This window comes from Solanum lycopersicum, chromosome 5 (genome assembly GCF_036512215.1).
Source record: "Solanum lycopersicum chromosome 5, SLM_r2.1".
Classification (NCBI taxonomy): domain Eukaryota; kingdom Viridiplantae; phylum Streptophyta; class Magnoliopsida; order Solanales; family Solanaceae; genus Solanum; species Solanum lycopersicum.
In genome coordinates, this window is record NC_090804.1 from 56,729,197 (window position 1) to 56,756,131 (window position 26,935).

Genomic DNA, 26,935 nt, shown 5'->3' on the forward strand with positions numbered 1-26,935 from the left:
ATGACTAACACAGCTTTAAGGGAGTTGAAAGGACCAACACAGCTTTAAAAAGTTGTACCCAATGCTATTTAAATTGTACTTTAAATATATAATATATATTTTCTTTTATTTAACAAGGAGAATTATGTAATTTTATCATTAAATTTGGACATTTGTGCAGGATGAACAAGGGCAGATGGGTAATTTCGCTATTGTCTATCCACTTTACTTCTTTCCTTCTTTGCTTCTCCTCCACAATTCCTCTCCATTAATCTCCATTTTATCCTCCACAATTCCTCTCCATTAATCTCCATTTCTCCTCAAATTTCGCTTCAATGTTGCTGTCCAGATAATTCAAATTAGAGGTTTTATCGCATAGTGGTCAGAAATTAGAGAGAAGAAGAGGTGTAGAATACAACTTAGGTAACAATCTTTTTGAGCTTAAATTTGAACAAATTATTGTTTTGTTCTTGCATGCAGCATCAGATTTCATTCTTGTAGCCATGAGATTATTTTGGTGTGTTTTGTTTCTGCTCTTCAAATTTGAATGCTTCAACAAAGGTTGTTCATCTTCTCAAGTCAACAGATCGTCACTTGGTTGTTGATCAATATATGGTAAACGTTAGCCACTCTCTGTTAAATGTATTTTTAAAAGGATTCAGCGAGGACATAATCTCTATTTTTCTTGACAAGGAACTTAAGTTGGTAATTAGCAACTGTCCAGATATCAATCATATTTTGCAGTAGAATCTTATTAGTTAATTCATGTGGTAATCATATCTTGATATTTTTCCAGCGATATCAAGAAAGAGCTTCTTCTTCTTCTGTTCAATCTTTTCCTTGTTCTGCAGTTGATGACTTAAGGAAAATACAAACATTCTGCATATTTGTATCATCTCTTATTAATTTGTTCAAAAATATTGTTTTAGATTTAAGCAAGAAAAACAAAGTTCACCTTCTTCATTTTATCTCTAGGACCTCAAAGGTAGTTTGTTGCTTTCATTTGATTACAATTACATGTTCTATCTCCTGCAAACGTCTAACAAATCTTTGTCAACTTTTTCCGGTGTCGTTTGAAAGGGTTTATTCACTGCAAGAAATTTTAGGCTCCAAGAAACTTTACAACCCACAATAATTATACCACTCAAAATCAATTACCTATAACTCAAATCTGATAATATATTTTATCATCTGGAATTATAGTATGATTGAACTCTTGATATTGAAGATTTCTACCAATGAAAGATATGTATTTCTCCTCTCCAAGTTACTTAACCTCTGTATTTTTATTACCATCTTAATTTACTTGTATATGTATTTCTTAAGATACCAGTGAGGTTTATGTAGCTTCTTTGTCCAAATTGCTACTCTACCTTTTTTTTCCTATGTGCTTATATAGTTTGTAGTATTAAAAGCTTCGCAGGTGATCTGTGTAAATAAAAATTACAAGCTTCTGTTTATCATAGAATTAAGGTGATAATTGACTCAAATATTGGTAGGGCGACGAGTAGTTGTGTTTATATATATATATATATATTGTGATTTCATAGAACATTTGTCAGTAGTTTTAAGCCTTTCCCCTGCATCCACATTGTTGTCATCGAAATTCCACCAAAAAGTCTTGAATTAACATACAAAAGTCTTGAGTTATATATTGTGATTTCATAGAACCAAGTTTCTGCCATAATGATCCAACTCCTAAAAGTCCAAATGTTTTATCAATACTATAAGTTGTTGGCATCTGTTTTACCTTCAATAAATATTTGTTTAAACATTTCTGTTTAGAATTTTAGGGAGAAGAAGAGGTGTTTGTATAATAGTTGCGCATTTTAACGATAATTTGTTTCTTATTTTTAAATAATGTTTCAAGTTCTTCCCCTTTCATTGTTTTAGCTGTCATTACATTTAAAGATTATCGATATCTCAATATTTGCCTATGTAAAACTAATGTTATTAGTTAAATAATTGTGCTTCTTTGTCTTATTCTCATTCTAATTTTTATTTTCGTGAACGCTACATTCATATTTCTCAATGTATGCCATTTTTCTCCCACTTATGCATGTATTTTTTCCATATTGCATTAAATTGTAAATTAGTTTGACAAATCATGAATTAATTGAAACAGGAATGGAAGAAAATAGAGATAATGTGTCTGCCCAAGAAAGAACTTCTGACAGAAATTTGCGTCGTCGTACCAGATATGCACAGATGTCACCAGAGAGAAAGCAATTATTTTTATCCGAGCTAAGAGAAAAAAGGGCTGAGTCAAAAAGACAAAAACACCTTCATCAATCAAATACTATTGCCGCTCTTACAATCAGTAGTTCTTCATTATCGCCTCAGGAAGGTTAGCTGAGCATATTCTTATCTTCCTTCTATCTTCTGAATATCTACAACTATAGTTAGACGCTACTACTCTTACTATAGTTATTTTCCTCATTTTGTAGTTGAAGCTTCTGAAGCCACAAACCTACCAGTTACTTTAACTACAGGACATCATCAATCAAATAGTACTGGCGCCCTTACAATCAACACTTCTTCGTTATCTCCTCAACAAGGTTAGCTAACCATATTTAACGTAAATCTGTTTAAAAAAAACCAAAATTCTGTTAGTAATTTTCACGTATAGGATCAAACATAATGGACGCCTAATGCAGAAATAATAGCTGAAATTTTCCTATTGGGTTGGGAGTTATCCAATCTTCACAGTTCACATGAGTTGCTTCTCCTCCGCCTTTTTTTCGTTTGATCTGCTAAGAGTTTGGTTTCCATATTGTGCTTTGTTCTATTTTTTATATGATTATATATGAACTATTTGTGTATATTGCTGCTAAGTGAATGGTTTGTCAATTACAAATAAACACTTCTGAGCCGTAGGATGCCCAACATTTTATTTGTGGGAAAAATTATCATATCATTATAACAACATTTGCTTAGAAATAGGTATAAAAAAATTGTTCAATTCATTACATGTCAAGTATTAATTCCGGAAGTCATTACATGTTGTGTAATTCTTCCAAGGCATAATATGCTCTTTTACAAAGCTTTGATAATTCTACAGTCATATAAATAATTTTATGTTGCTGCCAGAGACATTTTGTCCTTACCACAGTAGTAAATGATTCTGAGTCGTTGGGATGAATCATTAGCTGCAACTCTATGTTCTCCTCTAATATAATCAATATTTCCTTAAAATATACCATCTAAAATATACATGTAGAGGACAGTTCATGTTGTATGCGCCAAGATTCAACTATGGAGACAAGCAATCATTTATTTGTTGAATGTGAATATGCTACAAAAGTAAGAGATACAACAACTGAATGGATAAAAGTCAGTCTACCTACAAGAGGTTTCAAGGAAACAGTAGAAATGATCAAGATAAAACATTGGAAGAGTTTGAAAAGGCAAGTGATAGCAGCTATGTGGGGAGGAAAACAAGGAATTGGAAACACTTCAAAGGAGTGCATATGCAGTATACAGAGATAGTGAACACAATTAATAGAGAAATGGGTGAAACAATATTAATGTTCAATAATACAAAAAAGCCAAGTAGGTGTAGTCGTTTTTTGGCAAAATTATGTAATTACATGTTTTTACTTTTCATCAATATGTTGAGGTTTGGATGATTATAAGTCTCTTTTATGGTTTTTATGTTAATAATAATCACATTGGTTTCCAAAATACTTGAAGTTTTCTTTCAACCATCAGATGAAATTGTCTTGGTCGCCATTTTGTAGTCCCAGCTTTGAAATGTGTCTTCTGAATATCTATAGATATAGTTTGACCCTTCATCTCACCTACTCTTACTAGAGCTTTTTTCCTCATTTTGTAGTTGAAGCTTTCGAAGTTACAAATATACCAGTTAATTTAACTACAGGAGAACATCAATTAAATAGTAATGGCGCCCTTACAATCGGCATTTTTTTGTTATTTCCTCAAGAAGGTTAGCGAACCATATTGTTACCTTCCTTTCCTTCAATCTGTCTTCTCAATATCTACAGCTATAGTTAGCTGCTTCAGCTCAGTTACTCTTACTAAAGTTATTTTACTCATTTTGTATTTGAAGCTTCTGAAGCTATAAACCTACCAGTTACTTCAACTAGAGGAGAAAGTATAGTTAATTGCTTATCTACCTTCGAAGTAGGTCAGTTCAGAAATATTACTTAAACTATTTTTTGACTATATTGATTTTTAATAATTGGCTAACTGTGTCTAAATATTTTTATTCCCGATACTAGGATCAACGTCGAGTGCATCTTATGCTGCAAGCAGATCAAGTTCAAGACGTACTTCAAATAGAGGTATGCTTCTCTCTACCATAGTAAAAAAAATTATATGCCTTTATGTAACAAATAATTGCTTTTTACCATGCACAGGTAGAAATAAGTTAGTGGTAAATCTACAAAATGATAATTTATTGCTAAAAGATTACTTACTTTTAAAGAAAATTCCAAATTGCAAATTTTGTGCAGCAAAAAGATTTCAATATGAATCACCAGGTTTTTGTTGTAATAATGGATCAATTAGGCTAACTTCTCATAACATGCCTATTGAGTTGCGAAATTTGTTCTTAGGTGACTCCAAAGAATCCCAACATTTTCGAACTTACAGTAGAGCCTACAATAATATGTTTGCATTCACTTCACTTGGAGTACATTATGATAGAGAATTAGCAAGGAGAAATCGTGGCATCTATACATTTAAAGTCCAAGGACAAATGTATCACTTCATTGATGATTTGATACCCTCAGGAGGAAAAGGAAAAAATTTACAATTATATTTCTATGATAATGAAAATGAGCTAACAAACCGAATGGCATTATCAGATAATCTTAATGAGATAATTGTTACAAAGCTCATAGATATACTAAAAATTAATCCTTATTCTACTTTTTTAAGATCGCTAACAGCTCTTCCAAATTTATCTGAATTTTATATTGCTCTAAACTCAAGTTCCAATTTAGACCAGAGAACACATAACTTACCAGCTGCATCCGAAGTTGGGGAAATTTGGATTGAAGATCAATTAAATGATAAAATTTCCACACCACATATTAGAATTTACACTCATAGTAACAGAAGTCAATTGGTAAATTACTATTATGGATGTTATGATCCATTGCAATATCCACTGTTGTTTCCTTATGGTCAAAATGGTTGGCATTGTGGTATTAAAAAAATAAAGAAATACAATTATTCCAACAGACAAATTTACTGTGAATATGAGCATCTACCAAGTATAATGAACATCACTTCTATTGATGGAGTCCTTGACATGGAATCTAAAGTTTTGTCAAAAGGATTAAGAAAAAGAGAAACTGTTTCCTGTCGTGAATATTATTGTTATAAAATTCAAATAAGAGATGAAGAACCAAATGAAACTTTACATTCTGGAAGGGTATTTCAACAATACATAGTTGACCAATATATAAAACTAGAGACACAAAGATTAGATTTTATCTTATTTAATCAAGATCTATTTAGAGTTGAAGCCTTCCGAGGAATCATTGATTTATTAAGGCAAGGAGAAAGAGATGCTTCTAATATTGGGAGACAAAAATTTCTTCCTGGTAGTTTCATTGGAGGTCCAAGAGATATGCGTCGAAGATATATGGATGCCATTGCTTTGGTACAACATTTTGGAAAACCCGACATATTTTTAACGATGACTTGCAATCCTTCTTGGCCTGAAATACAAGAACATTTACAACCAATGGAAGAAGTTCAAAATAGACCTGATTTAGTTAGTAGAGTATTCAGAGCAAAAGTAGAAGAAATTAAAACTGATATTCAAAAAAGAAACATATTTGGAAAGGTTGCAGCTTTTATGTATACAGTTGAGTTTCAAAAAAGGGGTCTTCCCCATGCCCATTTTCTCATTATTCTTATGGATGGATATAAATTGTTAACACCAGAAGCATATGATAAAATTGTATGTGCTGAACTACCTGATCCCCATATTGATCATGATCTATACAAACTTGTGACCAAACATATGATTCATGGTCCCTGTGGATATTTAAATCCTTCAAATTCATGCATGCAAAAAGAAGGAAAATGTAAATTCAAATATCCAAAACAACTTACTGAACAAACAACCAAAGGAAAGAATTCATATCCCCTTTACAAAACACCAAAAATGATCACACCAATCAAAGTTAGAGGACACAACATTGATAATTCTTGGATTGTTCCGTACAATCCGTATTTACTAAAGAAATTTGGTTGTCATATGAATGTTGAAATATGTTCTGACATTAAGGCTGTCAAATACATTTACAAATATATTTGCAAAGGACATGATAAAATTGCATCTTCTGTAAATAATAATGATACTAACATAGAAATAGATGAAATCAAAGAATACCAATCTGCTAGATGGGTTTCTCCACCGGAGGCTGCATGGCGTCTGCTTGCTTTTGCAATAAGTGAAATGACTCCAAGTGTTTGCCAGTTGCAATTGCATCTTGATGGACAACAATTTGTTTCTTTCAAAAATAACCAAACTGTGGATCAAATAATAAACAATCCAATGATTAAAAAAACGATGTTAACAGAATTCTTTCTTATGAACAAAATCAATAACGATGCTATAAATCTAAATTTACTGTATAAAGAGTTTCCTCAACACTTTGTATGGTCATCATCATACAAAATGTGGTCGCATCGAAAACAACGACTTACTATCGGGCGTATTGTCACATGTCATCCAACCGAAGGAGAAAGATATTATCTTAGGTTGCTTCTAATGAATGTAAGAGGACCAACATCATACGAAGATCTTCGTACAATGAATGAAAGATGCTACACTACATTTAGAGAAGCTGCAGAAAAAAGAGGCTTATTACGTTCTGATAACAACTTAATTGATTGTATGTCTGAAGCAGTCAGCTATCAAATGCCTTATAGTTTAAGAAGACTATTTGCAACATTATTAGTTTATTGTAACCCTGGTAACACAATAGATCTTTGGAAAAAATACGAAGACTCTATGTCAGAGGATTTTAAAACAATTCCAAATGTTACAAAAAATGATATTCAACTCTTAGTTTTAAATCATATCAATGAAGTTCTACTTTCAATGGGACATAACATAAATGAATTCAAAGATATATTTGGAAATCTTAGATCTTCTAGAACAACTAATGAGGCAAAAGAAATTTATTTTGAAAGAAATATAATAGTGTCTGAAGAAGATATACTTCTACAAAACAAATTAAATATTGAACAAAAAAGAACATATAACATAATTCTTGAAAGAGTATATTCTAATAAATCAGGAGCTTTTTTCATTGATGGTCCTGGGGGAACTGGAAAAACATTTTTATATCGAGCTTTGTTGGCTGCTGTAAGAACAAAAGGATTCATAGCTTTGGCAACTGCAAGTTCTGGTGTGGCAGCTTCAATACTTCCGGGAGGACGAACAGCTCATTCACGTTTCAAAATTCCTGTTGACATCGATGACAATTTCACTTGCAATATTAGTAAACAAAGTTCGTTAGCTATTCTAATTCGAGATTCAAAACTAATTGTTTGGGATGAAGTCTCAATGGCAAAAAAAAACATGATTGAAGCTCTTGATACACTTCTAAAAGATCTTATGAATACAAAAGCATTGTTTGGTGGAAAAGTAGTAGTTTTGGGGGGAGACTTTAGACAAACACTTCCTGTTGTTCGTAGTGGAAAAAAGGAAGACTTTATAAATCAAAGTTTATTATACTCCCGTATTTGGAATCATCTTGAAAAATTGTGCTTATCTGAAAACATGCGTGCGAAAAGAGATCCAGCATTTTGTGCATATTTAATGAGAATTGGAAATGGAGAAGAAAAAACTAACAATTGCAACAAAATTGAAATTCCCAATAATTTTATCATTCCCTTTACAGATGAAATAGAATCTTTAAATATTTTATTTAATGTTACTTATCCTAATTTGCGTACATTCTATTGTAATCCATCTTTTATGACTTCCCGTATTATTTTGACAACAAAAAATGATTTTGTTGATGAAATAAATGATATGCTTATACATCGATTTCCCGATGATGCTACAGTATATACGGCTATTAATGAAACTATAGAACCAAATGATCAATGCCAATTTGAAGATTTTTTGCATACCTTACATCCTGCTAACTTACCACCTTATAGATTAACTTTGAAAAAAAATTGTCCAGTTATATTATTAAGAAACTTAAATCCTACTGAAGGTTTATGCAATGGTACACGATTGATATGTCATGATTTTAAGTCAAATGTTATTAGTGCTACTATTTGCAATGGTGATTTTAAAGATAAACATGTCTTTATTCCAAAGATACCATTACTAGCATCACAAGACGAGAAACTTCCAGTTCCCTTCAAAAGAATACAATTTCCGATAAGATTATGTTTTGCTATGACTATAAACAAAGCTCAAGGTCAAACATTAGATTTTGTTGGAATATATTTGCGTGAACCAGTTTTTTCACATGGACAACTTTATGTTGCTTTATCTCGAGCAAAATGTTCAGACAATGTAAAAATATTAATACGTCCACCAACTGCACAGGACACGGATGGTCATTCTACATATAATGTAGTTTATGACGAAATCATTCGAAAAGCATTGTCATGATACTTTTAAAAGTAATAAGTGTAACAAGTAGGCATCCTTATGCTAAATGTTGTGAAATTTTGGATTCCTTTACTTCATTTGTTTTTAAAGCTAAGTACAAGTTACACTGCAGTCATATCACTTCAACATTTGAAGTTTTAAATTTCATCTTTCAATTCAAATTGTTCCTTTCCAATTACTCAAATTTGAAATTGTTGATTTTCACTAACCAAAATGCTAACATTGCAGCAACAACTTTCCCTATAAGGGTAACTATTTTTATAGTTCTGGCTGAAAGAAATGAAAGAGAAGAACTACCTCTTAATGCTTCAAATTTTCTTATTTCAGATTATACAAGCGCAAATAAGTGATGATGAGGTAATCAAAATTTCCACTCATTACGGTAAACCAACTAATGCTCTTAACTTTTTTCACTGTTCAGTCAATTTTCTTGCTTATCTTCTCTGTTTGTTTATTATTTAACTTCTCGCACCTCATTTTGATGTTGAATATCTATTCAATTTTAGCCTTTCACTAATTCTTTTTTTGTGTTGTATTTTGAGCCGCTGTTTGTTCTGTTTTTTTCACCAGATTTCACTCAATGGTTGCTATATGTTTCTTCCTAAGTTTGATTAGGATTACAATTATTAAATTACAATGAAAATAAGTTGGTGAATAATTTTTTTGAAAAAATTAATTCCTAATTGTCATGACATTCTATAGTATAATGCAAAATTATGTACCTTACTATTGTTAGTTCCTACATTGCATCACTCTGTTATATTTTCCATCTTGGTGAAGTATTAGATTGGGTATAATACTACATTACTACTTAATTATATAGTATGTTTGTCGTCATTTATCATGACATGTTAAGTGGGCTAATATTGAGCCTCTTTACCTCGCAGTTGTAGTGGTATTCTCCTAAGGGAGTAGAGAAATTTCAAGATTAAAATCTCTCATTAGGATTTTTTTTCCCGTTTTCCATTTGTAACACTTGCCATGAGTTGACATGATTCAATAACAACTAACTCAGGTACACATTTCAAAAATCTCATTCTTCAGATTTATACAGTGTTTTTTCATTATTGCCTCTCTATTTCTTAAAACTTAAAAGGAAGATGCCATATAATTATATGTATGATTGTGAATTCCTGATTCAAGGTCTCTTTTCTTAAACGGCTTAAAAGAATGTTAATGCTTCATTTCAAATGTTACATTCACTGATGAAGAAATCTTCATTTGTTTTTCTTATTCTTTACTCTCTTTTACATTAAGATTTTTCACCTTCTATGTCTTCTTGCTGCACAGTTACCCTAGTGAATTCCACACCTGAAGCATTAGATGCACTGAACACTTATGGATGATATATAGGTATCGTACTTTCTGAAGCCTCCCTTCTTATTTTCAATGATTTTTTAGTTTTACCAAGCTAGACATCAATTTAAAACACAATGTTGAGTGAGCTCTTTTTCATTTTATTTTTCTAATTGAAGTAGTAGAAATCACGTACAAGATATCCTTTATTGTGTAATGTATCTTTTCTTTTCCTCTTTCATTATCTTGTGGATGTGAAAATCATCATTGGTTGTGTATAGTCTTAGAATTTCATGTATTTGATAATTTTGGGAAGGTATCGATTATACTCGATGTCAAAAAAAAATACATTTGTTTTGAGGATCAAAAGAGAGACGAATCATGATAAAATGATGGATAAATTAGAATCTATGTTTTGGAGGATTTCAACTTTCAACTGGAGTTCACCATATATGGAAGCATATAGTTCCTACATTTACGGGTTTAAGCCTCAGATGGAACATGGCTACTCTGATTTGCCATTTTGAGAAGCAGAAATCTGAAACCTTTTGTGAATCAAGTATCAACTCCTGATTTATCTACTTCTATGTTTTGGAAAGTTGCAGGAATTATATGTTAGAGGGGAGACCATTCAGCATTGTTCAGTTTCCTTTGTATTGCTTCTGTAATTTCTTTATTTTCTTTTCCTTCTGCAATGAACTTGTCATCCTCTATGTAAAGAATGTTTCTTGTACTTTTCATACATCAATGACAGTCAAATTATGAGTCAAAGCTATAGTACAGTGGCTATTGTTTTTTTACAAACTCCATTGATTTATGTAATTAACTAGGTCTATTGCAACGACATCACAATTATCTTTATTATTATTAACTTATAGTTGTATACTTTCCCATGTAACTTATCATGTGTAACTTAGTGCCGCTTCTTACTTTACCGAAAATATGTAGCTGACAGCCTGTTGTATGCCGAATAGCTTCTTCACAGGAGTAGCGGTTTTCAAGTGGCTGCAACTCATCGGTATGCACAAAAGGTATTTGGCTGTGGAGTTCACCTTTAAGGAGAACAACTCTTGATGGAATAGAATACAACTTATTACTGCTGGACACAGAAGGAATTGATGCTTATGATCAAATGGTTAGTTTCCACACAAACTAAAGGAACTAGCTCTATAACTCCAGAACATGCCTTGTTTTTTCCTCTGTCCTTTCTATCCTTCCTGTCACTGACTTTTGCCTTTTATAAATTTTTGTTTTATTGTTGTTTCAAAAAAATTTCTGTTTTGTTTTGCTTTTTGACAGGGTACATATAGCACACAGATATTCTCCCTGGCAGTCCTTCTTTAAAGTATGTTTGTATATAACCAGGTTAGGAGCACTGAAACTTCGATTTCGTTTGCTTCTTTTGATATGCGATTTTCAACCCTTCTCCCTCAGGATTCAGTGAATTTCCTTGTTGCTACAGTCAGTTTGTTTGTTAGTTGTCCTGATAATCTCTTTAATCCTGTAATTTAGATGGGAGGTATCGATGAAGTTGCGCTTGACTGCCTCACTGAAATGACTAGGCATATTCGTGTTAGAGCCTCTGGAGGAAAGGCCAGTGCTTCTAAGCTTGGGCAGTTCTCCCCAGGCTTCATTTGGTTGCCTAAAGTAATTCACAATTTGTTAATTATCACTGTAGATTTTCTTCTGTTCTTGTTTGTGAAACTATTAAATACATTTTTCTTTTCTGCAAAAGGATTTTTATTTGGATTGGGTCGAGGACAACCACAAAATAACTCCGCAGGACTACCTTCAACTTGCATTGAAGCCAGTTCAAGGTGGTCAGAAAGATGTTGCTGCTAAAAACGAGGTAACCACTTTACATGAATGTTTTGTTTGCTTTACTATGCTGTAATTATTCAATTTCTATTGTAACTTCCTCTATTTTTGGAACTGGTTTCCTGAACTTGCACATGTTTCACAAAAAATAAAGAGAACTTGTACATGTTTTTATGCGATTTGGAAACCATCCTCCTTTTCCTTCTAATGAGTTAGCACTTAATGGTTGATTAACCATTGAGATTTTGACTGCATAATGATTTTACTTGATTTTTGCAGGAATCTGTCTTTTCTCAAAATCAATTCCACATGTTACATTATCTGTTTGCCCATACTCAGAACTTCACACTATTTACGCCCAACAACGATAGAGCTTAGTCTTGAAATAGTAAGTTCCTTCATAGCCACAATAGTTCTCATCATTTGATAATCATGTTTTACCAAATGAAACATGTCTAACTTCTTAAAATATTGTGATCTTCAGTTCTTCATTAAGGTTGGGATATAGGTCTAGAATGAATATATTCGTTCACGAATTGTATTCATCATTACTGCTCTATGACAGAGAGTAAATTTTATAGCACATTAATTGATATGTATTTTATATATTTATATGTTTGATTCATGGTATGATCTTATGTGCTTATTATAATAATAAAAAATCCTTATAAGGCAACTATTGCACATAGACTATAAATTATTACTACTTCAACATGAATGAATGTTTGATTCTATCATGATCCGAGATTGAAATATGATCAATGTTATTTGATAGAAGAAATAGCTCATCTCTTTCTCACATGTATATGCAACTGCTCTATTCAGATTACAGAATTCACAGTGAGTTAGCTTGTGAGTTAGTTTCCAGGGAATTTGCATGCTATGTACTTAAATGAATATAAAACTATTTTTACTTTTCTCTTGGTTTCCTTTCGCTTCAACACTTAGACCTCATACTGTTGAAGAATGCAGTCACAACTTCAGTAGAACATTGGACAAATTGGAACATGTCAATCACCAAGTATATCTGACTTGGTTCACTACCAAATTGGGTGGTCCTTTCTAATTTAAAGAATAAGTCTTACTAATTTTGTTATGTCCAGGTAAGAAGATATCTATTATCTCAAGTAGTAATTTATTGATTTTTATAGACGTGAAAGCTTTATGTATATATACATACCAACTGTAAAATTAAACTTGGACAGGAGTTAAAACTTGCTACACGACCATTTTGTTACCTCAAAAATAATATACTGGTTTTCAGTTTATTTTTATATAGTTACAATAACTGTTAATTCTCAAATAAATTCTCAAAAGATCCTAAAAGGCAACTTCATAGCAATCACTCAAGATAAATACACAATACATATACTTGAACAAAGATAAGTGATTTCTGCCATTTTTATTTTGTACTCCATATTTATCAATTTCCAAATTTATATATCTAATAATATAACAAAATAAATTTCAAATGTAATAACTTCTTTTTCTGACATACATCATTAAATTTTACTATTAAATGCAATAACTTTTTCTCTTTTTTGGCAGAATCTCATTGGCTGTCAAATCTATCAATTTTAAAGAAGACACCTGTACTTTTATATAGTATAACGTGTCTACTTTGTATTGTATATATTTTTATATATATATAATATATATTATATATATATATATATATATATATATATATATATATATATATATATATACACACATTATTACACATTATTCATCAACATCATTACATTAAAGCACAAACTTGTCATCCTTTCCTGAAGAAAAAAATATTGCTCTCTTTCTAAGGTATTTTTCCCCTTTTCATGTTTTCCCTCTTCCCATTTTCAATTTTTCTTCCAGATTTTAGTTATCATCAAAGGAGAAAATCAATATGGGACAAATTAAACTTGTTATTTTCACTTAAAATTTCAATTTTATTACTAGCAGACAGATTTGAGGAAATTATATTTTCTAATGTTTCACTGAGTTAGGGATAATTATGTTCTTGCATGTTCTGAATTTCATTACAAATATTCCTATTGTACTTTCATTACAAATTATATACTTTCAGTATGTGGAAGACAATATGTTCATTCATGTTCTTCCTAATTCAATTGTTCATGTTCATGCAACCACATAAAAGAAAGGACTTTCACTCAATAGTGATGCTATCTTGCAGATACTACTGCTTGGTTAAACATTTCTAATAAACATAGTACTAAGATTGAACATCGATCAAATATCATTAACAACACAAGATTGGATTTGCAAAGTTCAAATTGTGGAAATCGGACGCCCGAGAGAAAGCCCTGACAAGAAATGTAGATTCCAAAATTTGATTTTGGAAGATGAACAAGTGAGCTCATTACATTTAATCTCATCAATATTCTCCTTTTTTAATATTTACCTCATATGAAAATTTTTGTTTACTTTCAGGAATGCCAAATAAAGGCAGTACTGTATGCAGATGAAATTGAACAGTATGCAGAAATGCTTAAACTCATGAATACCTATCTCATCTCTATCGCAAGAGTCAAAATCTCCCAAACTTCACACGGCAAGCCGATACACAAATTTTACTGGGTTCTTGACAAAGAAACAGTAATTGAACATATCACACCATCTAATGGAGTTGAGAACCCACTTCCACCACCAACCAAGCTGAATATCACAACCTTTGACCGCATTCCTCACATGATGCTTGATTCTGCTGTTGAAATCGGTATATCCACCCTATTAACTTTTACAACAGTAAAATATACCTGCTTACTGATACACACTCTTACAACATTTCATTCTTTATTATATACACAGATATACTGGCAATCATTCTCCGTTGTAGTCCTCAAAAATACGCAGGTCGCAGTAATCATAAATGTCGAGAAATTATCATTTGTGACAATCAGTAAGCCCATTTTGCTTATGTATTCCCATTCAATGAAAATATTTTGAATAAGTAAACACTTTTATTGTTTACTTAATCGTACCATCACTTATCATCTGGTTGTCATCATGGTACTTCAGCAAAAATCAATTTCTCCTCACTCTATGGGAGGATTTTGGAGAAATTAAAGGAAATGAAATCGAAGCAAAAATGGAAAAAGAAATGGACCTTATTGTAATCCTTGGCAGGAATATAGGAATCTCTACTTTTCAAGGTACATGCATTGAACTTTTTACCAACAGAATTTATATATAATAACAAAACGTTATGCAAGCTTTCTGTCGTACAGGGTTGTCTCTGCAGAGTAGGTACAATTCAACAATACGCGTAGCTCCTAATTACCCACAGGCAGTAGAACTCACCAAATGGTACTAACATTCCATCACTATTCTCTAGCTTTAATTTGCATTTAAAGAACCTATTAAAGCAACTATTTGTTGTAACAATAGGGCAAAAGAAAACAAATCAATGTTGTTAAGTCGTGAGTCGAACAAAACCTCAACAAGCTCATCTGCCCCTCTCATGGTATTGACTCCTGCCGGCCAACAAGTTGTCTCTATTGAACAAATTTCATCACCAACTTCTTTAAGTCATACTTCAAGCTGATAATTTAAGAGTTTGGATATTTATTAAATAATAAAAATAAATTTTATTTATTCATCAGTAACTCAACATGTATTATGTATATGATATTTCCCAACAGATGGGACTATTCTATCTTGAAGCAGAAATGGCCATATCAGATGAATTGCAAGAGTTTTGTGTACTTGAATGCTCAGGATGCAAACAAAAGAAGCGCACAAAAGATAGAAAGGATTTTCATTGTCCAAAATGTAATCGGAAAACAACATTACTTCCTCGGTATTTCTCCTTCTCCTGCGTCTTTGTTCAATTGATATATCTACTTAAGAATACATATTATGTGCTATTGATAACCCGTATATATGGCAATGTTCACTAATGTGTATCATTTATAATAGAAAATAGTGACAAGTTTATACCAAATTAACTTTACATTAGTTGCTTAGTAGTTCTAAATAGTTTTACTTTAAGATATCTTCATTTAGTACAATTATATGTTTGAAAAAAAAATATAAGACCTATACATATACACAAGCATTAAGTAATACTTTAACTATGTAAGTACCAAAATCGAAAACACTTTTTGGTAGAAGGCCGTCCTTCAACCTCTAAAATTAATAGATCACACACATAACAACAAACATTATTGATATGTATTAAGAATGAATCATAAATTGTCCCTATAATAATAAAAGAAAAAAGCACATTAAATCAAATCTCAAAAAGTTAGAAAAAGGAAAAGTAACAAAACTCATATTTTTAACTTATCATGATTTCAGGTGTATCTTTCAAATTGATCTTACTGACGGTACTGCTACAGTCACAGCATCTATCTCTGGTGAACTGGGAGAAAAACTACTCTCCTTGACAGCGGAAGACATATTTGACATAACCTGTGCTAAGGTGATCTCTTATTCCAGCCAACACATCTATTGTCACAAAGAGTTTCTTCTCACTCTTTACATTTACAGAGGCAATCATTGCATGTTAATCATGTCCATGAGATGTTGTCCAACAAACTATTTCAAATTCGGCTAAGGAAGTCATCTTGGGGTACCTCAAACAATACACAAGCAACTTACTCCATTATTTCCTACATGGAAAAGCATCATACTTCTCCAACCACTATTGATAGGAATTCCAAAAAGATAAGACCTTTGGAGATAAGTGAGATGGAGGTGACAGAAACAACTACTGCAGCTGGTTCTTCAAATGCAACTCTGAAATTTGAACCACCCACACCAACAAAAAAAACTGTAAAAGGTCAGTCTACATCTGATTATCACATTTATTATTCAAAATCAAACTATAAATCACAGTGATTAACAGTTCAAAACATTTACAAGTATTTGAAATTTAATAAAATTTAAGAGTGTCATTGATAAATTGTAAATTAGTTTAATAAATCATGAACTACTTGAAACAGGAATGGAAAAAAATAGAGATAATGTGTCTGCCCTGTCTGTCTTTGATGAGAATTAATTGTTGCCTTTAATGAGGTTGGCTGCTATGGTTTGATACCTCATTTTGAGGTTGAATCATTGTTGCATTTTAATCTTTTTGTGCTCCATTTTTTTGATGTATTTTACACCATGGGTTGCTGATTTTTTATCATATTGCTGCTGAATTTTAGACTAAACTATTTGTTACACTTTTGATCAAATTTCTTTCTATTGTTGCCATGTGTCAAGCTAAATTTTGCTACACTTTTGGCTATATTTGAGCCAATGGTTTGGCTATGTATTTGGAAACTTTGCTGCACTTTTAAGTTAGACAACTGCTGCATACCATGCCTCTGTTTGCATCTTCGTTTTTGTTATGTCTTCAGAATTCAGAATAATTATAGTTTAATCTTATAAAAAACAGACCACCCAATAATGTAAATCAAGTGATGAGCTTCTGCAATAGCATAACATATATATTCCCAACATTTATTGTGTTCAAAATTTGTACCATTTTCCAGTTTAATTTCTGCGAACTTAACATTATTACTTACATGAACATCTTGGTATAGTTTCACTGAACTCCCTTACCTCACTGGAAAATATGAATTTCTGACCCCTAAATACTGAGGATCTCGTGAGAGAATTACTTCCATTTATTCTATTTTATTTATTTCATGGTTTATGGAAGCTCAGTTCAGTTGCAGGCTGATCTCCAGTAGTATTGGCAATGATATGTGTCCTTGACTCTCCTGTGCCAGTGTTTTTCTTGTATATTTTTCCATCTCAAGTCTTTTGGGAAATGGACATTCTTGTAACTTGGGATGGAAATTGTTTTAAGATATCATCATTCTACCCGGCTAAGTTTAATGTGGCATTGCATGGTTGGGTATAATCTGTCATTTGCATTCGAAATTCAAATTCATGAGTAGCTTGTTCTGGTTTTTTGGTGAGGTCCATAATGTGGTACTTGTGTGTGGAACTCGGCATGATTATGTGGAGCTTGATTTGCTTCTTACTTTCTCATGTCAAATGATAATGTTCTATCTACTGCATTTGTTTAAATTTTGACATTTACAGCAAGGTAAAGTTTTTGTTGTTCGTTTCAAGTTCCGCGTTCGGGGAGTCTTTCTCAACTTCTGCCAATTATCTCATGAGTTATTGCCTATTTACATACAGGAAATGACACATCCAACTTATATGAATTTGAATATTGCATTTTCACTTTTTAACATACCTTAATTTGTCTAATTACAGGAACTTCCTCACTTGATTTTGTGACTTTTGCTTAATGAAGTTTTTGGATTCCCAGTCGATTCAACCTTGCTCAATAGGGAGAATGAAATGAATCAGTTAACTTTTTGTCCACGAAATGAATCAGTTAACTTTTTGTGCAGCCTTCGTTATTTAGCTTTGCTGGTAATATTATATCCCACATTTGTCATATATACTTTTTGAACGGTTTCATTTTTGTCATTAACAACTCAACTTTCTAAATTTACTAACACTAACAATTTTCTCAGGAACCCTTAACAACTCCCTATGCTATGGTTTTGGGAATGATGAAGAAGATCAGCAACTGAAATTGAACAGCAGCATCCTCTACATATATGATATGATAAACAATCACATGTTGATCTCATATGTCAAAAAAATATTTTAATTTTATTACCTTAGTTAATATGGTATCAGTTGTACATATATTTTGAATATCTCTAATACTATATAACATTATCAAATTATCTTATCTTCTGCGACAATTATCATCAATGATTCATTAATACTGATATTTTCACTATTGGGCCCGTGCTTGCCACGGGCCTTCCCCATCTAGTATTATATATATATATATATATATATATATATATATATAAGGTGTAAGTTCACAAGGCCATAAACACTCCGATTATCTGTGTCTAGCCTATACCCATCAATTCACCTAATTCTATAATCAATCTCTTAAAGTTTAAGCCTAATGGTAAGTCTTCATTCCTCCCATTAGCATAACTTTAGTGGAATTGAAATAACTCGATACACCTAATATTTAATGACCTAACTCAATATTTTAAAACTTGGCTCATAACAAGATAACTATGGAAAGAATTGGAATTTAAGGTTACGTCTATGTCCTGTAACCTCTACCAGGGAAAATCAAAAGAACATATTACATAATTTATAACACCCATATGCAAAAATTCCCAATTTTATCATAGAAATATCAAAGTTTATTACCCCACCTTACTCTCTTATTGGTTATATATTTGGCCTCAATTTTATAATCAATAATTACATAAGAATTTAAAACCTTCCTACTACTAATTGTTTGTTATTTTTCAATAGACCATTAGGCCATCATTACATGCAATTCAAAACAAAGGCATTTGCCATTCAATATAACAACTTGAATGGCAAAGAATGTGATAATACATAACATACGAAATTTATTTTAAAATAGTAAACATATGACGGTAACAATTTAATACTCCATGAACTAATTAAATTTTCTATATATAACTTTCACTTGCCACTCATCCACCAACTTTAAGCCAATTCTACCAAACATTACACTAAGACATATATTAAAATGTACGCTCGATCCCTCTTCACAACAAGACATATATATATATATAGACACACTTTTTCCTTCCAATCAAGAACATAATAATAGTAATAATAATAATACTCACAAGCAGTTTCTGTACAATCCAATACGACTCCACTAATTTTTCTAGCATTTATTGAATATCCCTCTTTTCCAATTCAAATATTATACTAAAAATAATTAACACAATCATGCTAATACATTCAAAATCCAACTCTAAATTTGATTACCTGGTGGAACAACCGCTTCATGACTACTGCAGATATGGTTTCTCTTGGCTAAACCCTTACTTTCCCTCTACAGAATATTTCCTCCTAAATATTATATAACTAATTATAAGAGTGGTGAAAGTGACCCCCTATTAATTATAATATTATTTCTTAACCATTAACTAAATAAATTGGTAAAACTACCCCACTAATTTCATAATTATAATTATGAATAGTCCAAAACACTCACTTAAATCTATCAGAAAGTATTTTCTAACATAAAAATTTCTAGTGCCCAAACCGACTACACGGCTTGTTACATTTACTCTCATTAATTATAATTTCATTTTTTTTTGTCATAATAATGGGACTCACCACCTCATTGTATACCCAACTGTAATAGACCTTTTTATGATTTTGTATATAATTTTATACAAAATCAATTTTATCTCTCATATCCCCATTCCATATCTTTCTCCTAAAATCATTCATTCACTCCTATTTTAAGTTTCGAATTGGGAAATTTCAAATACTCCCTCTTGTCTTACTTTCAGTTTTTGCAGTAACCACCAAAATCAACCCATGAATTCATTTTTTTATTTTTTCCTTCATCAAAAATTATATGTGTATTATGCTTCTTAGTTTTTTCATTTTTTTAAAAAAAGAATTTCATTTTTCTTATCAGATTATAAGTTCTTCAAGATGAGAATGGAGTATTCATCTCTATCTATGAGGATTACTAGAGGTAATCCATTCATTGCATGTCAATATTGGTTATAATTCACCTTCGTTTTCAATTGGGTTAACGCAAGATTTTGGAGTCAATGTAGGGTCTATGGCAAAACATAAACAAGTTCAAGTTAAACAATTTGTTGCATTGAGATTCAAGAAAAAAAATGACCAATGACAATTTAGAAAGTCATCAACGACACAAAATCTAGCGGCATTAAGATTGTTGAAGGTGGAAGTAAGAGAAAAGTCATAAACATAAATTCAGAGGAGATTGGATCTGCCTCATTAGAACTGGATAGATTTGGACAAATCTGAAGAACATCAGGAACAACAGGTAGTGTAATTTATATAAAAAAGTTATGTATAGTGGGTTGAATATGAAGGTAATATATACAAAGTATTATGAGACAGTTGTTATTTGTATATTCAATTAGTTTTATACGAATTATTAAAATTATGTATATAGTGTGTTGTATATTAAGGTAACATATACAAAGTCTTATGAGACAGTAGCTATTTGTATAAAGATATTTAGTTTTGTATAAAAGAAATTTATTAAAATCATTGTATAATACATATACATAATTATAGTACATTATACAAATTCGTCAATATGGATGGGCCCATGCATGTAGGCTTGGGTCTTCTTAACGTGCATCATTTGACGACTCAATGCATGGAAAGCTTTGAAAATAATAAAATATTATATTTATTAACATTACACACTCAAATTTACAAACAGATTTCAAGCTAACCATACATACAATTGACAAATGAATATTATACAATCATTTAAATTGTTCATTTTTTTAAAAAAAAAACACGAAATACATATGCACATATACAAATATAATTCATATACCAAATTATTGTATATTATACAATTTCTTAGATATATTTTTTAAAAATATGAACATAATAAAATATCGTATACAATCAGCCTACAAAAAAAATCAAAACAAATACAACACACTCTTTTTTTTAGAAACAAACACGACTGTCATATATACAAATTTCATATTATGATGATCACATATACAGTTAATAACACATAATAAATTACACACAAATATTGTATAAAAAACTATACACAATTTCTCATATATATATATATATATATATATATATATATATATATATATATATATATATATATATATATATAGAGAGAGAGAGAGAGAGAGAGAGAGAGAGAGTAAGGTCTGAGTGTTTCATACGACTTATTTAATTTTTAGCTTAAATCATAGAATTGTGTAAACTTTTGTTACCGTATTTAAAGCTATTGTTACCATTCAATGAAAAAGTAAAATATTTAATAAATTAAAAACAAAAAAAATGTTTTATAGAAATTAACAGATACATAACAAACTAAACTACACCCATAGAATGTAATTATGTAAATTATACTCATATAATGTTATTTCATAAATTACGTTTGCCTTATATGAAAGTTTCCCTAAAAGAAAAAGAAACAAATAGACTTAATGGAATGAATATTAATGATTAAGATTCAGACCTAAAAATCAAACGCACTTAATGGGCTGAATTTGAATGATTAACATTCAGACCCACATTAAGTGCAAACAAATGAGGCCTAAGAGTTCAAAGGAAGTTCCATAACAATGAATAAGCTTACTATTTGCAAGAACAAGTACCGACTCACTATGGAATGCCAACTTGCTAGCTCTATTTGATATAATATTTGCTAACATCACTTGTCTTCTCTGTAAAAATTTAGCATGGAGGAAGACCCTAGCTCAATGAGTAATAATACCTAATCACAATCATTTTAATGAGAGACAAGTCGGAAAACATGTTAGTATGATCATCAAAATGACGAAATCAATGCCCCAATATTTGTCTCATTTTTAAGCAAAATCAATGTAACTTTTAGAAATAAACTCAGAAAAACACTTCCCTATAAATCATATATTTAGGAGGTTTCCAAGGATGAATCATGTAACCAGTGTGATCTTCTCTTTAATAAGCAACCAATAATGGTGAACTACTCATAATGATATTAAATATTTATATCGATAGATCCCTACTCGAGGAATATCGGTAACGGTATGCTTGTTCTACTTTTCCAATAGTAAGGGACTTAACGGTAATTTGTACTTTTTGTTTATGATCAATATGTACTTGTAGGAAAACATTTCAAGATCGAACAAAGCATTTACATCTTACCAAATCATATTATTTCAAAGTTTAAAGATCACATGTCAAAATACCATTTCTTAAATAATTATAAGAACTCTTTTAATAACGGTAATCATATCTTATAAAATGAGATCACATCTTAAATAATCTTTTTAAGTGTCATATCAAGTAAGAGATTTGTCCCACATGCAAGTTCAAACACATTCAGTAATACATTTACTTTATAACCCATGTACAAATCATGAAATTAATGAAATATAATTGTAGTAAGATTACTGCTCACAGTACCCATGTCGAAATGCCAAACTCGTTACTCAAGTAATCCGTGCGACTTTCTCTAGGTCAATCTATAATCACACCATATAACCTTTAGTTGATGATGACCTTCACATGGTCACTTCATAGGCTCTATTGACCTTTACAATTACATATTCGAGATCGTCATATTTCTCTAGAGTAGCAAAAATATATACTATGACAAAAATGTAGAAATTAAAAGAAAATCTAACGGACAAACAAATTATTGAAACTTGATAGTATTGAGAAATAAATTAGGGAGGAACAAATACATTAATTTGTTACTCACAAATGCAATAAATATTAAATCAATCTAAGTTAAAGTTCATATGAAATTATTTTGAGAGTTAACTTGACCAACCACTCCTTTTGCAAATTAATGTTACTGTTTTGGAGCGTAATATTTATCTCTGTAATTCCAAATTATTGATCTAATATCTCAAATCCAAGATAAAGTTTTCACGATTATGAATAACACAATTTGATAATTCAACTTTTATTTAAATATTGTAAGCAGTTCAAGTATGCTAAATCCTCGACTAATGGAAGGACAGAGGAATAAATAGTGGTGTAATCATGAAATAATCCAATGATTTTGGAGAAACATCGTAAAATAGAACAAGAATAAATGACTATTCAATTTGAAGCTAAAATCAAAAGTCTATATTTATTTAAAACTTCATTTACAAAAATATGTACTAATGAAGTTCTTAAAAATTGAAATTTAGCATAAGCCAAAAGTTGTTTATTAAAGAAATAATTTAACATAAGTTTCATAGGAAAGCTTCGTAGCTTAATTGTTTGCTACATGAAAATTTTTCTAGTAGCAAAAACTTTATGACTCGATAAACAAAGCCTCATTAGTAGGGGGATTTGTGAGATATAAGTACTATATTAACGCTTGAGTGAAGCTCTTTGTATATTGGGGTATTTCGAGTGAATTGTGTGAGGTTATTTCTCTATATATTTATACTCTTTTTTATATAGTGGATAACATATCTCCTCTTACGACGTAGATTGACTGACCGAATCATGTTAAATATTGTCTCTTTTGGTATATTTCTCGTTTGTCTTCTTATTCATGCTCTTTTAATGTTTTCTTTAGGAAAAATTTTATATATGGCAAATGTATTTAATGAAATAACGCTCTATAGGTATAGTTTATTTAAGTACATTTCATGGTTATAGTTTAGTGCGCTATGCAACATTTAATTTGTATATTATGTAATTGTTTATAACTTATACAATATTCTTTTTAATATAGAGATACATGAACACTAAATAATGTAACAGAAAATTTAAATAAGCCCACGATTCAAGCTAATAATCTTAAATCAAATATTTTCCAGAAAAGAGTTCTATGATTAAACAAACACCATAAAAATTAGTTTTCTCAAGCAATATTACACGAAAAAAATATTCTAGTTCTTCAATATTTGTAACACTCCGAAAGTTCAAGACCTAATTTAGAGCCTCACATGAGTGTCTAAGGTTTGTAAGATTGTTTTAAAGTCAAAAATAATGTTTATAAGTCATTTAGGGAGTTTTAGAGTCAAGACATAAAGAAACGTCCATGATGTCCGGAGAATAATGAAAGAGATGCTAGTGTGCCTTAGCTTATTTCATGGGGTTTTTGAAGTCGAAAATTGATATTGGTGAAAATGTGTCAAACTAGTGTTAGAGCGTGTTTAGAGTCGAAATGTCCAGGTACGACTCCCCAAGGACCACCTTAGGGGTCCTTGGAGAGGACCCTTGCATTTGACCCAAACCTACCAAATGAGGCAGTGTAGGCAGCAGCACCTACGCCTGCCAAATGACGAGGCGTCGCCTGGGTGATGGGGCGTCGATTCCCCCGTCGATCAACACTTAGCCATTGTACAAAAATGGGAAAATGCATAGTGACTTACACAAACGACGATTTTGCAGGACGGTGGGGGATAAGGCCGTCGACTGACCTACGGGACCGTAGGTCGAGGTCTCGTAGGCCGAGGTCTCTAGGTTAAGCCTGCAACTTTTCTGTCAAGACTTAAGTGACCTTATTTAATTAATTAATTAGTTAGGGGTTTAATTAGGGGTTATTTACTGGTTAATTAAGTTATTTAAGTGACTATATAACCTACCCTAAGCCTAAACCCAACTTAACACCCTACAATTTCCAAACCCAAATTGCTCTTCCTTTTCTCTAATTTTTTTCTCCCAAAGTAGACTTCATATAAGACCAAGGTCTAAGGGTTCTAGGGTTTCAAGTATATCACTTTTCACCATCAATTTTCAAATAATATCAAGGTTTGGGAACCTTTCACCTTTGGGATTCCTTTTCCCAAAGGTTTCTTCCGAAATTGATTTTCAAAAAGACGATTTCATATGGGTTTCTTTCTAATCCGAATTTGATCTTATAAATTGTATTTTTATGGTTTATTTTGATTATGATGATTAGATTATGATGTATTATTGTTCAATCATGCTAGTTCTTGATGATTTAACCTAGTATGTGGAATAGATCATTAATTGACCCAAATTTCCTAAACCTAGGTTATGAACTCATGTTAAATTGATTAGTACTGATGAATTGACTTATTTATTGTGTTAATTACTAATGAATTATGTTATTACACCCATTGATGAATGATATTGTATTTGTTGAGGGTAAGACCAATGGTGATGGCTTTTGAAGGAGAATTGGTAAGACTTTGTGATCTTGAACCTTTACTTCAATTGTGATGGATTGTACTTGGTGATGAAGTTCAATTGGAGTATATATGTATATTGTGATTGTATTAAGTAAATGTTAGTATGATGAATCAATTGAAATGTCTTGATTATTTGAAGATGTGAGATTATGTTTAAGATGTAATGATATCAGGTTGGTTATAAATTGTTATGTGCCTTATTATGACATGATGATGATAATGTGTTGATCTCACATATGAGGGTAGTATTTAAAGGATATTCTCATGCAATCCCTAACGATCTAATGACTATGAATATACAAGGGTTTAGTCTCCTATGGCCTAATCTAAGTTATGATGGTTAAAAGATGATCTGAAGACATTACAAAAAGAGACTCTAGCTTAGCACCGAGTGAATTAGTAGTGACGAGTGTCCCTTACCAATGTGGGAAGGTAGGTTCACTATTGGACTCATGTGCTTGGAGACTATAATGCAATGTGCATAAAGAGGGTCCCAGGTGTTTACAACCCTACTTATTCAAATAGGCGAAACATCACGGTGACTCGAAAAATAATCAATTGATTTAATTATAAATTTTTTTAAGAATAAACGGATTTTAAAAGGAGTCTCCACCTAATTTTAGAAAAAAAAATAGGAAACCAATTAAATATCTACGAAACCAATTTGATTCTACGTAAAGGGTTCAAATTATTTGGAAGGAAAGGTGTTAGGCACCCTTTGAAATCCACAATTGTGGGTCCCGACTGAATTCATTTTTTTCAAATTGAGGAGGAAATAAAAATAATATACAAGTCTAATAACATGAAACTTACACAAATAATAAAATAAAATAATAATATAAGACGGCCTAAAATTTATCTAACGTCGATAATATACATAATAAATAATAAACAATATAATTCAAACTTTTTTCGAATGGCTCAATGGTAAAGCATCTCTGGGTACCTGTATAGACACTTAGTAAAAGTCTAAGTGTCAATATATGTTATAAAAATATATGAATTAAATACTAATTTAAAACTAAAAAAAAATCCGTCTTATTAACATAGAAGACCTTGAAAATCGACGATAATTTCTTTATCGGTCATTTTAACAAGTAAATAATATAAACTTAATTAAATTTCCGTCTTTTAAAATGTGGAGGCCTCTAAACCTGACGGAGAGATTTTCATTAGCGATCTTGACATATAGTTACAATAGCATTAAAAATTAAGTGATAAATAACACTAGGTAACCATGTGAAAAATGGAACAAAATGGGGCTAATAATCCTACAACACAATTGACATCCAAACAATATTTAATAAAAATGAAAAAATTAAAAATATGTTCGCCGAGAAACTTCTAAACAATTGCATTAGTAAAAATTCCAAAGGCTAGGCACAAAAGAAATGAAAAAAACAATTTAAGCACACAATTAAATTGAAGAAATAACAATTCAATCAAGCAATATAAATAAACAAAGTCAAACTATAATAAATGCAACCCAATAAAGTTCAAATATTATACATATACCTATGGAAAAGAAAAAATATCAACAAATATGATTTGGAGTTCAGACACTTAG

General features: G+C 31.1%; 3 protein-coding genes across 5 annotated transcripts; all 3 read left to right on the forward strand.

Moving 5' to 3' along the window:
• Window positions 1-246: 246 nt before the first annotated feature.
• LOC104647720 (uncharacterized) lies at window positions 247-3,657 on the forward strand. Of its 2 annotated transcripts, none has more exons than XM_069298084.1 (4): window positions 247-594; window positions 2,105-2,326; window positions 2,427-2,537; window positions 3,200-3,657. In XM_069298084.1, the coding sequence occupies exons 2-4, from the start codon at window positions 2,107-2,109 to the stop codon at window positions 3,466-3,468; spliced, it is 600 nt and encodes a 199-aa protein (XP_069154185.1). In that variant the 5' UTR covers window positions 247-594; window positions 2,105-2,106; the 3' UTR covers window positions 3,469-3,657. The 2 variants fall into 2 exon arrangements, with proteins under 2 accessions (XP_069154185.1, XP_069154186.1); XM_069298085.1 differs by lacking the exon at window positions 3,200-3,657 and adding an exon at window positions 3,070-3,190.
• A 1,138-nt stretch (window positions 3,658-4,795) lies between these two features.
• LOC138348914 (uncharacterized) lies at window positions 4,796-12,091 on the forward strand. The gene is made up of 6 exons (XM_069298512.1): window positions 4,796-8,500; window positions 10,870-10,926; window positions 11,261-11,356; window positions 11,408-11,542; window positions 11,631-11,744; window positions 11,993-12,091. Exons 1-6 carry the CDS (start codon window positions 4,796-4,798, stop codon window positions 12,089-12,091), a joined length of 4,206 nt encoding a protein of 1,401 aa, XP_069154613.1.
• LOC104647634 (replication protein A 70 kDa DNA-binding subunit B-like) lies at window positions 9,487-18,425 on the forward strand. 2 transcript variants are annotated; one of them, XM_069298082.1, is made up of 18 exons: window positions 9,487-9,614; window positions 9,890-9,952; window positions 10,870-11,030; window positions 11,195-11,260; window positions 11,408-11,542; window positions 11,631-11,744; window positions 11,993-12,101; window positions 13,890-14,066; window positions 14,147-14,432; window positions 14,525-14,615; window positions 14,735-14,868; window positions 14,944-15,022; window positions 15,104-15,179; window positions 15,358-15,515; window positions 16,016-16,139; window positions 16,208-16,499; window positions 17,936-18,097; window positions 18,202-18,425. In XM_069298082.1, exons 9-17 carry the CDS (start codon window positions 14,201-14,203, stop codon window positions 17,968-17,970), a joined length of 1,221 nt encoding a protein of 406 aa, XP_069154183.1. In that variant the 5' UTR covers window positions 9,487-9,614; window positions 9,890-9,952; window positions 10,870-11,030; window positions 11,195-11,260; window positions 11,408-11,542; window positions 11,631-11,744; window positions 11,993-12,101; window positions 13,890-14,066; window positions 14,147-14,200; the 3' UTR covers window positions 17,971-18,097; window positions 18,202-18,425. The 2 variants fall into 2 exon arrangements, with proteins under 2 accessions (XP_069154183.1, XP_069154184.1); XM_069298083.1 differs by lacking the exons at window positions 9,487-9,614; window positions 9,890-9,952; window positions 10,870-11,030; ... (2 more) ...; window positions 11,631-11,744; window positions 11,993-12,101 and adding an exon at window positions 13,412-13,516.
• Window positions 18,426-26,935: the final 8,510 nt, after the last annotated feature.

Coding starts and splice junctions, on each gene's coding strand:
- LOC104647720 (XM_069298084.1), top strand. CDS start 2,107: ATGGAAGAAAATAGAGATAATGTGTCTGCCCAAGAAAGAACTTCTGAC. Junction 2,327..2,426: donor TTCATTATCGCCTCAGGAAG/GTTAGCTGAGCA, acceptor CTCATTTTGTAG/TTGAAGCTTCTGAAGCCACA. Junction 2,538..3,199: donor TTCGTTATCTCCTCAACAAG/GTTAGCTAACCA, acceptor ATATACATGTAG/AGGACAGTTCATGTTGTATG.
- LOC138348914 (XM_069298512.1), top strand. CDS start 4,796: ATGGCATTATCAGATAATCTTAATGAGATAATTGTTACAAAGCTCATA. Junction 11,543..11,630: donor GCTTCATTTGGTTGCCTAAA/GTAATTCACAAT, acceptor TTTCTGCAAAAG/GATTTTTATTTGGATTGGGT. Junction 11,745..11,992: donor ATGTTGCTGCTAAAAACGAG/GTAACCACTTTA, acceptor TGATTTTTGCAG/GAATCTGTCTTTTCTCAAAA.
- LOC104647634 (XM_069298082.1), top strand. CDS start 14,201: ATGCTTAAACTCATGAATACCTATCTCATCTCTATCGCAAGAGTCAAA. Junction 14,616..14,734: donor ATTATCATTTGTGACAATCA/GTAAGCCCATTT, acceptor ATGGTACTTCAG/CAAAAATCAATTTCTCCTCA. Junction 15,023..15,103: donor GCAGTAGAACTCACCAAATG/GTACTAACATTC, acceptor TTGTAACAATAG/GGCAAAAGAAAACAAATCAA.